Source organism: Pieris brassicae, chromosome 1, assembly GCF_905147105.1.
Source record: "Pieris brassicae chromosome 1, ilPieBrab1.1, whole genome shotgun sequence".
Classification (NCBI taxonomy): domain Eukaryota; kingdom Metazoa; phylum Arthropoda; class Insecta; order Lepidoptera; family Pieridae; genus Pieris; species Pieris brassicae.
In genome coordinates this window covers 1,068,280-1,080,417 of record NC_059665.1, presented here as the reverse complement: position 1 = coordinate 1,080,417, position 12,138 = coordinate 1,068,280, and the positions used below count along the sequence as shown (strand labels likewise).

At 34.3% G+C, this 12,138-nt stretch overlaps 1 protein-coding gene across 2 annotated transcripts in view; it reads left to right on the top strand.

Moving 5' to 3' along the window:
* Positions 1–12,138, top strand: part of LOC123708128 — a 93,450-nt gene that overhangs the window by 33,563 nt on the left and 47,749 nt on the right. For both annotated transcript variants that reach the window (XM_045658654.1, XM_045658664.1), the window contains exon 2: positions 4,152–4,275. In XM_045658654.1, coding sequence (XP_045514610.1) covers positions 4,152–4,275 — 124 coding nt within the window. The remainder of the gene's footprint in view (positions 1–4,151; positions 4,276–12,138) is intronic.

Here is a 12,138-nt window from a genome sequence, read left to right as displayed (position 1 = left end):
TTGGTTACGAAACGTTTTACTATTTAAACAGAAACGTTACGGCGCGTTTCATGGTGGGGGTGGGGGGGTTCAAAAATTGCGTGACGTAATACTTGAACGCTCCCTTAGGTATTCTTTTATGTAATACAAATTAATTTAAAATTCTGATTTGAAGGAGATAGTACGAATGCCAGCTGAGTCTAATATAGCAAAGTTTCTTGGGGAAAGTAAAAAATATTTTAATCAAAATTGTTTGATATGTTTCGGCTTATTGTTTCCCGTTTAGAACAGGGATTAGATTCTCAATGCAAATGCAGACGTAATACATAAATGACCTTATACGTAATACAGAACATTTTGTCTCTTTGGACATATAAAAAGAATATCTTAGGGCTGGAACTTTTCTTCTTGCTCTGTAATATTTGAATAGTCGAAGTTCGTGCTAAGAGACCAGGAATAATTCTTACAACGTAACTCGTACAAATAGTGAAAGTCTAGATTGAGTCTATCAAGGTGTGGAATTGTTTACGATAGAAGATAGAGAAGATAGAAGAGAAGATACTTGGTCGAAAAGAGCGTTCTCCTGCCTCCAAGACCGGCTAAATACCCATGTCTATGGGTCTCTTGTTTGCCTTGTATCGTACATAAAAGTAGCCTTTCTAAATTTCAACCGAATATAAAATTTATATCAAGGTTAGTTATTAATCGGTAATTTTAATTATAAAAGAAATCACTTAGACAATATACAACGTCAAAACAGATTACATTCATAATCTTAATATATATGTATATATACAATGTAATCTGATATATAATATCTGTGGCCATAGGTGATAATATGTTAGGTCATACTGAGCAAAAATGTACTTATGATTGTCTGATCTATGACCACATATATATAAAATAGAAAACTGTCAATTAAGTATATTATTAGATAAAAATAAACTAATTTTGGATATTAAAGAAACAATTTAATATTTTAAAGATAAATACTAAAAAATCACACTTCTGACATAAGCATAATGCATTCCATACAATTAATGTTTTATATGACTTGCATGTTAGATACCCTAAACGTTTTGATCGTGCAGTTGAGTCAAACAGCAAACGCGTCGAAACCAAACAGAAAACCTTTGTGGCTGTGCGTTTTTTAAATCACCAGACCGTGAAACGAATAAGCCAGTGTTTGAATCGAATTCCACGCTCCGAGACTGCTAAACACACGATAACAGTACAAAATAGTGAACAAATAAGAACACGATATATTCATTTACAGCATATATGCCTAACAATTATAATATGTTAAGTATATGCGATCGCTCGAAAGCGATAAGGCCGCCAGTTGCTCTACTTTTCATTTCATTGTTGTATGATGCGAAGTGTTAACTAACAATTTTTTAAACAATACACAAACTACAAATACACACCCATGTCTCAGTCTTCCCAAACCTACCGCAAGTCTATCCAGTTCTAGACCAGAACCGAAGAAAGGGGAATCGTAGGCGGAATTGATGATTGATGGTTTTCTTCGCCTCACCGCTCGGAGTTTCTTGCAAATTCTTCTATATGAAGAAATATATATGTATATGTGAAACTACTTATTGGAAGTGGCATCTAGTAATTTTGGCTTTCGAAAGTCTGGGGGGGGGGGGGCTTTCTAAATAGGCCTAATTGAAATAAATTATTTGACTTAAGCACGTTGTTATTTGTATTTATTTTAAATGTTGAAGATTGGCATTTTGAAGACTCACAAGTTTCGTGATTATATATAATTAAATTATTTATAATGCAAAAGATTACCTTGGACTTAGTCGTATTTTTTTTTAAATTTTTAACTTGTAATTTTGGCTTTCGAAAGTGTGGGGGGGGGGGGGTCTAAATAGGCCTAATTGAAATAAATTATTTGACTTAAGTACGTTGTTATTTGTATTTATTTTAAATGTTGAAGATTGGCATTTTGAGGACTCACAAGTTTCGTGATTATATATAATTAAATTATTTATAATGCAAAATATTACCTTGGATATAGTCTTGAGTAAGGTAATGAGTAGCCAGTATTTTTCCATTATATAAAGTTTGAAGTTTTATTTCTGTTTAGTCATCGCTAATCTAAGAGGTTATAACTGGAGGTTCGTAGTTGTTCTTATCTGTTTATGACGAATGAAACTCTAATGTGCTGCTGAAGAAACTACATTTAGAGTTTGTTATTTTACTCGAAAACAGTCAGTTTTATCCTCTTTCCTTTAAAATCTTAAAATTTTAATGACCAGCGAAAGCTAGCCTCTTTTCTACAGTTTAACATCCAGATACATCAGTTAACACATAAATAATCTAATGTAATAAATATAATTATTTCTTTACATATATACAAATGCATTATTTATTTACCTTATGGACCTGTGATTACTAAAAAATTATTGTATGAAATGTTGTATTGAATTCTTCTCATTTGAGAATGCTTTAGTTTTAAAATGTGTAGAAGTCAGTATTTCGAACTTAACTCGTCGTAAAGTAAAGTAAAATAATTGTGTAAAATGCTAAACAAAAACCGCATAGTGAATTATAATTAGTATTTTGTTTAATGATTATTTAATTTAACTAATTAACGATTTAAAGATCATCTATTCATCTGATAGTGTTACACATCTATGTAATTTTCACGATTATATTTTTTTCTATTATTACATTCTCTTCTCGCGACTGAGGCGCACACTAACTGTTGTGGTTTCTGCCAGAATTACCAGCGCTGTGGAATACGTCAGCTCGTACGTACATACGATTTCTATAGGTATAGGGTATATATACATGGTAGGACTTTCCAAAAGAAAACAATTTATAATATAAAAGTAATGTATTTAACTATGGAAAAGTTTGCGTCCATAAACTATGAATCGAAATGCCTACTCTATACACCAATGACCGTCAATTACCTTAGAATAAATTGTAGGATCGTTATGTTAATACGTAATACATAATAACAGTGGTATGTTGTCGCTCTGGAGCGGATTGTGTTCGCAAATTGCTCTTAATAGCCGTTCAAGGCGTGTTTATGTTTATCGTTACTTGTATCGAGTTTCGCAATGCAGTCGTTTGTTGGATTTTTACGTCTTTGTTTAAAATGTTAATAGCGTATAGTGTAGTGTTGGCCCAGTGGCTTTAGCCTCATCTCTGAGGTCGTAGGTTCTATCCCCGGCCGTGCAGAAATGGAATTTAGGCATAGGAGGCTGATCGCCTACTTGCCTATTATATTGACAAATTATCATGAAACAGTTATCTGAGGCCCATACCCATTAAGGTTGTAGCGCGACTGATTAAATAAAATGTTTAATTAATATTAGTACGAGATTCACATGAGTTAAATCAGAAAATCTTGACATCTATCAATTGATGCGGTGCTCAACCGCTGAATATGGTCAAAAGACACAAACTGGTATTTGGGCTGGCCAACAGATGCGAGCAGTATTCCATATGAGGTCTGACTTGAGCGTTATAGAGCTGTATACTGTGATGTTTACGGCATCTTTTGATAATTTGAATATTTCAAAAAAAATTAATCTTAACTAGTTCCTGAGATTATCGCGTTATTGGGGCCGTTAATAAACAGTACTGAGCAAGATTTAAGAACATAGTTCACTGTATATGAGCCACCTTATAATGCTAGTTAAATACTAACTAAACAAAAGGCAGTATGTATGTTTGAATGAAAGATATACGAACCGCAAACAGGAAAATGATAAAATTATTTCATTCAAAATTATTACCCAAAACTCCACAATTATGTATATTTTACACGTCATTTAATTAACAAAAACCGTATATATCTCGAAAACATTTGTTTTCCGTCGTATAGAACCGGTTAATTATGTGATTTGTATGCAAACACCAGGTTTAAAATTACCGCAACGCAATTCGTGGTGAATTTTTTAACCGCAAAAGTAAAAGGGTTGCCTGCTAATCGGTCAATTATTGTATTTTTCATGAACAAAATTAACTCGGATAATGGGGTTACGAAGTCTAAAAATATTAATAAATATGAAAATTTATTTACTATTTAACCACTCTACCTAAATTGTTTATTATATTTATGAAACTGATTCAAAATCATCTGTATTTTGGCTATCGTAATTATTGTTATGGAAGTTATAGTTGTTTAATGATATTGTTTTTTTCAGTCCGAGTGGAACAGCGTTGAGCACGCTGCCCCAGCTCCGAGAGTACCTCCAGACGGCTGGCACCTGCAAATGTGGCCTGCCGTGTCCATTGCGACCCGAAACTGCATTCAGCTTTGATCCAAAGGTATGTGTTATTATTAAGTTTAGTAGATAAGATTTGTGTCGTTAATTCCGAAGTATATAATGTCCAGTAGGCAACGGGTCTTCCATGTGTTTCCACTTTTATTTCATTGACGAGTGGGTGACAAGCCTTCTGTAGGGTCTAAGGTTTAAGATACGGATGTAAGATGACGACATAGACAGGAAAAGAATTGGTATCGAACCTATATAACCTATCGATCTTAGTGATTAGTAGCACGCTGTAGGCCAGAACTGTTTTTAGAAGTTAACATACAGAAATGGTTTTCGTTAATAAATTATACTTAAGTTCGTGTGTATATTAATGGACATATAATGTTAGATCCCTAGTTATACTACCTACTATATAATATATATAATATATAATTTTTATATTGTATTTAAAAAAAAAGGTACTTTGTAACGATTATGCCGGCTTCATAACAACTTTAACTAATTTCAAATTTACCTTCAAGAGAATAGAGAGTGTGCATGGGCGGTGGCACTTAACATCAGGTGAGCATCTTGCCCGTTTGCCCCGTGTTGTATAAAAACACAAAACTGTTTTGGACCTACCAAAATCTATCTTTTTCGTATTTATCGTGCAGCCCGGACAATGACCAATATTTAAGCTTTGACTTGTTTGAGTTTGTTTAAGCTTTATTAAGAATGTCTGTAGTGCAAAATCACCTGCATCATGAGCATACCCCACATATACCTTCACTTTAACACCATCCCACATCACAGTTAAATTATGTATTAATTAGTTAAATGTATTGCTTTTCCCTTATGTAAATATTATGTATATATGACTTGATAGCTGAAGGATCACTAAATAAATAAACATTATTAGAACAAAGGATATGTTTAAATGAAATTAATCCGTTCAAAACTTAATTTGTTAATTGTTTGCACTGAACCGCGGAGTGATTTGTCGATTTATCAATGCTGCCTTTGGTATTTACATTCGGGCCCGTTGAGTTTTTCATGTGAAAATATTTGTCGGAAGCCGGTTTAGTAATTGATGAAACTTAAACCTGTCGCAGTCTGAGCGCTGGCAATGTCGTTTATATCCGCTGTACGGGTCTTATTAATTAGCTTTTTCATTGTCCTGTGTAGTTAAAGTACAATTTTGTTCGAAATATATATATATATATATATATATATATATGTATATGAATTGTAACGTGGCAAAGGTCCGCATTATCGTTAACAAGCGATTACTTCCAGGCAACACTTGCAAGCAAAAAGGTGACTTATACAATTAGAAAACTAACTTCGGAAAAAGATATTAAAAGATTGTTTTCTGTCATGAATCACAATTAATGCTAGGATATAAAATCCTTTCATATCATATACAATTATATATCTGGAATTATAAGACAAAATAGTACATATTCCTTTGATGTCCCACCACCATTGATTCTTGCCTGAAGTTGAAGAATTTCTTTTATGTGTTACCTTTCCATAACTGTTTCTTAACGCGGTTTTTACCATTATGTGGAACCAGCTGCCCACTGAAGTATTTCCGCACCAATTCGACTTAGGGTCCTTCAAGAAAAGAGCGTACCAATTCTTAAAAGGCCGACAACGCACTTGCGAGCCTTCTGGCAATATGAGTGTCCATGGGCGGCGGTATCGCTTAACATCAGGTGAGCCTCTTGCCCGTTTGCCTTCTATTACAAAAAAAAGACAAGAACAAAACTACGTGGAACCAGCTGCCCACTAAAATATTTTCCAACCAATTCGAATAAGTCCTTCAAGTAAAGATCGTATTGATTTTAAAAGGCCGGCTCTTGAGCTCCCTGGCCTTGAGTTAATCTATGGGCGGTGGTGTCACTTAACATCAGATGAGCAGTTTCTACCCGTTTGCCTGTAAAAACAAGCAATATTCACGCGCCCCGCAAATTGATCTTAAATATATACGGAAGTTGTTACTATTGAAATATATCTTTTGGTTATATGTCAGTACTCCTTTGACATTCAAGCTATAATCGCCTTGATTGTAAATTGTCACTGTTTTAATATGTTAATTAATTAATTATTAAACCAATCTATAAAATCTAATCGCCGTCAAGATTTCGTATTATATATTCAAATAAAATCAATAGATTCTTGTATTAGCATAAAGACACTTATCATATTGCCTTGACACGAGTTATACAATTCAATTTACACCTTATGTAAATGTTGATAAGCGATGAATTTGCTTGATTTATTTGGAGTTATTGCGTATAGGTTATGTAAAAAATGAGACAGACCGAGACGAATAGTCAGAAGTCGAAAACATTTTGATCGTTTTGTAGGCACGTGGTTTGAATAACGTTGTGAAGATATGCAGTGCTCGGCCAACACTCGAAGCGCATAACTTCAACATTTGGTCCGTCAATTTTGATCTGTTGATGCAGTGAAAAGCAAGGTTTTTTGTACTTGATACAAAATTGATGATAATTAGCTTAGGTTATAACTTGTTTAGTGTATATTTAACATTAAAACTGTGTCTTAATTCAATAACCGCGTCAGTGCTTCAAGATTTTTATAATAATTTCTAGTAATGCAACGAATACTCACAAATATGAGTAAGAAATATATAAGAAAACAAACTTATTTTTAAATGCAACCGAGATTCCGGAACGCCCAAAAAGGGCAGTCATCGCTGCGCATTTTTAGTGGATGCGTTGCCGGCCTTTAGGGAGGACACTAACTTTCATAGCCATTAGGCGATTTTTCTGTTTGTACATTCCTACCGGTCGAGAATAAATTCTGAGACGACAGTACAGTACAGCAAGAAGTTTATGGACCAGTTTTTTCAGCTTCGGGAAATACATATTTTTATTCGTTGGATCGCTAATAATTTCTTCGTAAAAATCACTTATTTATGTTACTAAGACACGCCGGTTGTATGTTTCAGTATAATTACAGTTTTAGAAGTTATTATTGCCGCATCTTTCAAACATACCCACAAAAGCTTACGAAATAAACATTTTTACGTATTAAGTATTGGTTTCCTGATCCAATAATAAAACGTATTGGTAGTGGTCAAGGGAGCTGATTCGTATGCAATTAAATTCGCGTTAAATAAGGTTTATAGAATTGTGGATGCCAGTCTTCACCTAAAGGTAGGATCCTCGACCAGTCTAACCAAAGCCCCCCAGTGCCTTCTAGAAGTTGTATATATCCATAGCCGGAATAACTTTGTGAGAGCGTTTCAGAAGAATCAAATATATCATGATGTATATTTTTATGAGTCCTCAAATCAAGAAAGTAGAATGGAACTGGCAATCAACTCTTCGTCACATCTTTATCAGATTTTTTTGTTTTGCAATCTACATGACAGCTAGAAAATATATGTGAATTAAAGTCCTGTGTCTTGTAAGTGGGGCAGAGGGCAACCAGCTTAGAAAACAACTAGATCTGAACCTGATCGGTCCCGGGAAGCTCTCTGAATTTCACTCCAAGTGATTCCTGCTTTCTTCGCTTCTGCAACGATGCACCGTTGCCAGGTCTGTTTTGGGCGGCTACGTTTTCAGTCGAGTGAATATATATTTATTACTTGATTAAATATATGTATTGGTTTAACATTGTTTAATGTAAAAACCTCGTAATATAGTAAATAACGATTGGAGTTAAAAGGTTGAGCGCACATGTATTGCGTAGTAATTCAGAACACAGTATTGCCTAACAAGTTAGTCGTTAGAGCGCGCCCCACTTAGCTCGGTATGCGCTGCTTTATGCTAAAAAGATGGCAACATTTTTAGAGAAACTAACAAAGTTTTAATTAGAATGGAGACGTGTACATGTTTGTTTATTTTTTTACACAATGGGCGTGGTTCTGTGTACGTTGACGATTTAAAAATGTTTCTTTATTAGTTTTTCTATCACACAATGTATATCATGTGTACTAAAGACGAAGGTGTATTTTACGATTATTGTATTGATATCATGACTAGCAATGGCGTCTACAGGAGGTGGCAGTTGCTAGCAGAAAATCGCGTTATTTAAAATTAATTTTTGATAATTATGTATATATACAAGTCGAGACTGCATTGAAGTTTTCACTTGCTCTATATAATTCATATTTTCCTCATCGATTGTACCTACTTCGACTCGTCTGGTGACGATTTTTAGAGAAACTAACAAAGTTTTAATTAGAATGGAGACGTGTACATGTTTGTTTATTTTTTTTACACAATGGGCGTGGTTCTGTGTACGTTGACGATTTAAAAATGTTTCTTTATTAGTTTTTCTATCACACAATGTATATCATGTCTACTAAAGACGAAGGTGGCAGGGACTTACAAGATGAGTTTCTACACGTTTTCTATTATTGTATTGATATCATGACTAGCAATGGCGTCCACAGGAGGTGGTAGTTGCTAGCAGAAAATCGATTTATTTAAAATTAATTTTTGATAATTATGTATATATACAAGTCGAGACTGCATTGAAGTTTTCACTTGCTCTATATAATTCATATTTTCCTCATCGATTGTACCTACTTCGACTCGTCTGGTGACGCTTTATGCTCACGAGGGACATAGATAATATTGTCAAAAGTTCGCACATTAGTATAGTCGATATTAAACCACGATACAAAAGGTAAACGAGACTTCGGTATGTATAACTATAATAATGTATTCTTAATCTCACATTAACACTGCGACAAATAAACGTGCTCGTAGATGTCTGTAAACAAAATAGTTTACGTGAATCCTGCAATTTAAACTATGTAAATAATAAATTCGCGTTTATAGTAACTATGTTTTATCTAGTTAGTTGTGCTGTTTGTAATTAAATAATCGTACGCCGTGGAATGGACTAGAAACGTTATTTCATTATATGAGTCATTGGTTGTTATCGCTATAACGTGAAAAAACTGTGCTGATTTATGAAGTATGAAGTTTTAAAGCTAAGATATTTATTAGGAAAACTAACATATTCTAGTGGCGTCAACACACTTTCTGGCAATATGAGGAGATGTGGAGTGTGTGTGTGATACATAAGCTAATAACAAAGCTATTCATTTGTTTTCTTCATTAAATGAAATATTGAAAACATTCCTCTTTCAAATCGAAAACAGTGTACCTGCAGAAACATACATGTTTGATATTCCATTAACTTGAGATGGGAGATCTGGCCAATCGAGGCATCCACAAAAGATATCTAGTAAGCATTGGTACAGAAGAGAGTCTCAGTGTTTCCGAACATTTTTATGCCCTCACACCAAAGCCGTTCTAAAATTCTTATACCCCGTGTGACAGACACAATTTTTAATATTAAAAATTGATAGGTTTTAGAAAGCAAATCCTTGAAACCCTACAAAGATTTTATGTTGTTCATCGAGTTAATTTTAAGTATCCTATATGTTAAGCCCATCTCATATGTTAGCCTCACTATCACACAGTCTTATTTACATATCAACACACACTTTGACGTGTGTACATACATTACAATATGTAATCGGTCTGTTACAGCTATATCATTCGTCTAGACTGTTTTTCCAACTCGATATTCAATAAAAGTTATCCTTTGATCTCGCCTGCTAAAATTCAATCCTTCCAGCTTAATATAGGTGTATGGCAACACTACCGTCGACAAGTTAATTCTGTCAAAGCCGTGACCGTCTCGCCTTTGTGTGTACTTGAAATGTACAAATTGCATTGCAGAGGGGGGGGGGGGGTAGGGCTGGCGATGTTTGGAAATGGATTCTGTTGTGCTGAAGCACTCGAATGCATTTATAATACATTGTAAGTGGGATATTGGTACATATTTTTTTATAGGCAAATTGATGATGTTCAGTCTCGTCTAACATATTATGCTTTCAACTAAGGTATTAGAGCACCGTGCCTTCAGCTTAAGAAGAACTTAACTTTCAAGGCAATAAACCTCGATTTTACTTAACAGTAATATTAACTCATTTATTGCTTGAAAAAGTCATCGTTACAAAAGATACAGTTTTTTTTTTCCAACGACCTCTTATAGAGAAAAGCCGTCTTCAATTGGCTCCATATCTCTCTATCTTGGGCATTTTTCTCTTAATAAGTTTTTCTCTTTCTTTTCCCTGGTGGCCCTTTCCACCCTGCTACCGTGTTTGTCAACTGCCGTTGATCATGCCTTCCCATTCCCTTAAATTTCTGCAATGCATCAATAATTTTAGTTTTATTTTTTTATGTACGTTCTTATTAAGTCGTTTAGTTTTAAAATTGATACACTACGTTTAACTAGTTGATAGGTTGTTATTTTTTTTTCTTGTGTTCGTGTTCACGCACAGTAGACGTAATTTTGTAATAATTTATTAGCTATTCAATAATTTCAGGCGTAATCTTTATATGAAACTCTTTGTTTTGAGTTTCATTATTGTAGAAATTTTCCTACTAATACTTGAAGTATTTTCTCATAGTGTTTTGTTATGCCAAACGATGGAGTTATTTGGTGTTTCTATCGGTTATGGTGGTTTTAATTTTCATCTGTGGTACGTGTGGGTTGATGTCATTAACATAAATCTGGCATTTATATACAAAACCATTCGTCAGCTTTCATCGTAAAAGTTAATGGTAAACGTTTACTATGTGATTAGTTTTGAACACATCCATTAAAAATTAAAATTAAGTTTTCAATACCTAGATTTGTTGGCGCGTGAGCGTGTTTATATTTCTGTACAGCATCAGATCTAGTCTGATAATTGGTTGAAACAAAACAGACTACAGAAGTTGAGCGCCTATAAAACATTAGTAAGAACTCCTTGGTGAAAGTTTTTGCTGCGCACCAACTCCATGTTTAACCAGCCGGCCCACTGAAGTGTTTCGAAACCAATTTGACTTAGGGTCCTGCAAGAAAAGAGCGTACCTATTCTTAAAAGACCGGCACCGCATTTGCGAGCCTCCTGGCAATGTGTGTCTGGAATCACTTAACATCCGTTGAGCCTCCTGCCCGTTTGCCTCCTATTACGTAAAAAAAATTGAAATGACTTTTGTATTGACGTATTTAAAATCCATAGAACCGTTCTACGTTAAAATTTCATTGATGTTCCTAATTTAAATATGTACTGTGTAATACTGTGTATTGCAGGATGTTTTGACAACCCTATAACAAGGAGTGTCCTCCGAGCGGAGGTGAGAGTCGCATCGATTCCTCTTTGTCCCGACTGCATCTTGAGATGCACGAGATATGATTTGATTCAGTGCATTGATCCCGCCTTATTGACGGATAAGGATGAGCATAGTGGATTTCTAGATAGTGATTTCTTTGCACTTCCTTGCTTCAAGGACAGTCTGAATTTCAATATAATGTTTTTCTTTTGTCAATTTAATAGGAAATGTTCGTTTATGAAATAGAGTTTTAATACGTGATACAAGTTTTTGCAAAACAATATAATAAAGACGTTTTCAAGGTTACTTAAATTCATTTGCATATAAATATAATATTAAGTTCTGTTCAAATTAATGAGGTAGACATATTTATGTATAAGTCGAAAAACCAATGCCGCTGCCAACCAGGTTGAATTTGTTTCGTAATAAAAAAAATTGTAGGCGAGTTGGGGATTAGCTTTCAGTGTCTATGGTTGTTTTCCTTCACGAGCGTTAAATGCGCACACAAAATTAAGTCATACATACAAATGTGATCGTATATTTAAACAATAACCAATTTATTTATGCCCCAATAAACACTTGCTGTTAAGGAAATTAAAGAAAATAAGACGAAGAACAAAAGTTAAAGATGCCTTACACTATGGCTAAAACAGAAGTGGCAATGGGTGGTGCATATAACAAGATGCACGGTTGTCTTTAAATATTGTATGGAAAGGACAAAGGGGATGGAGCAGGGCGCGCTAAGGTAAAAAAGGTGGATTGAAGATATATGAGCGTTATAA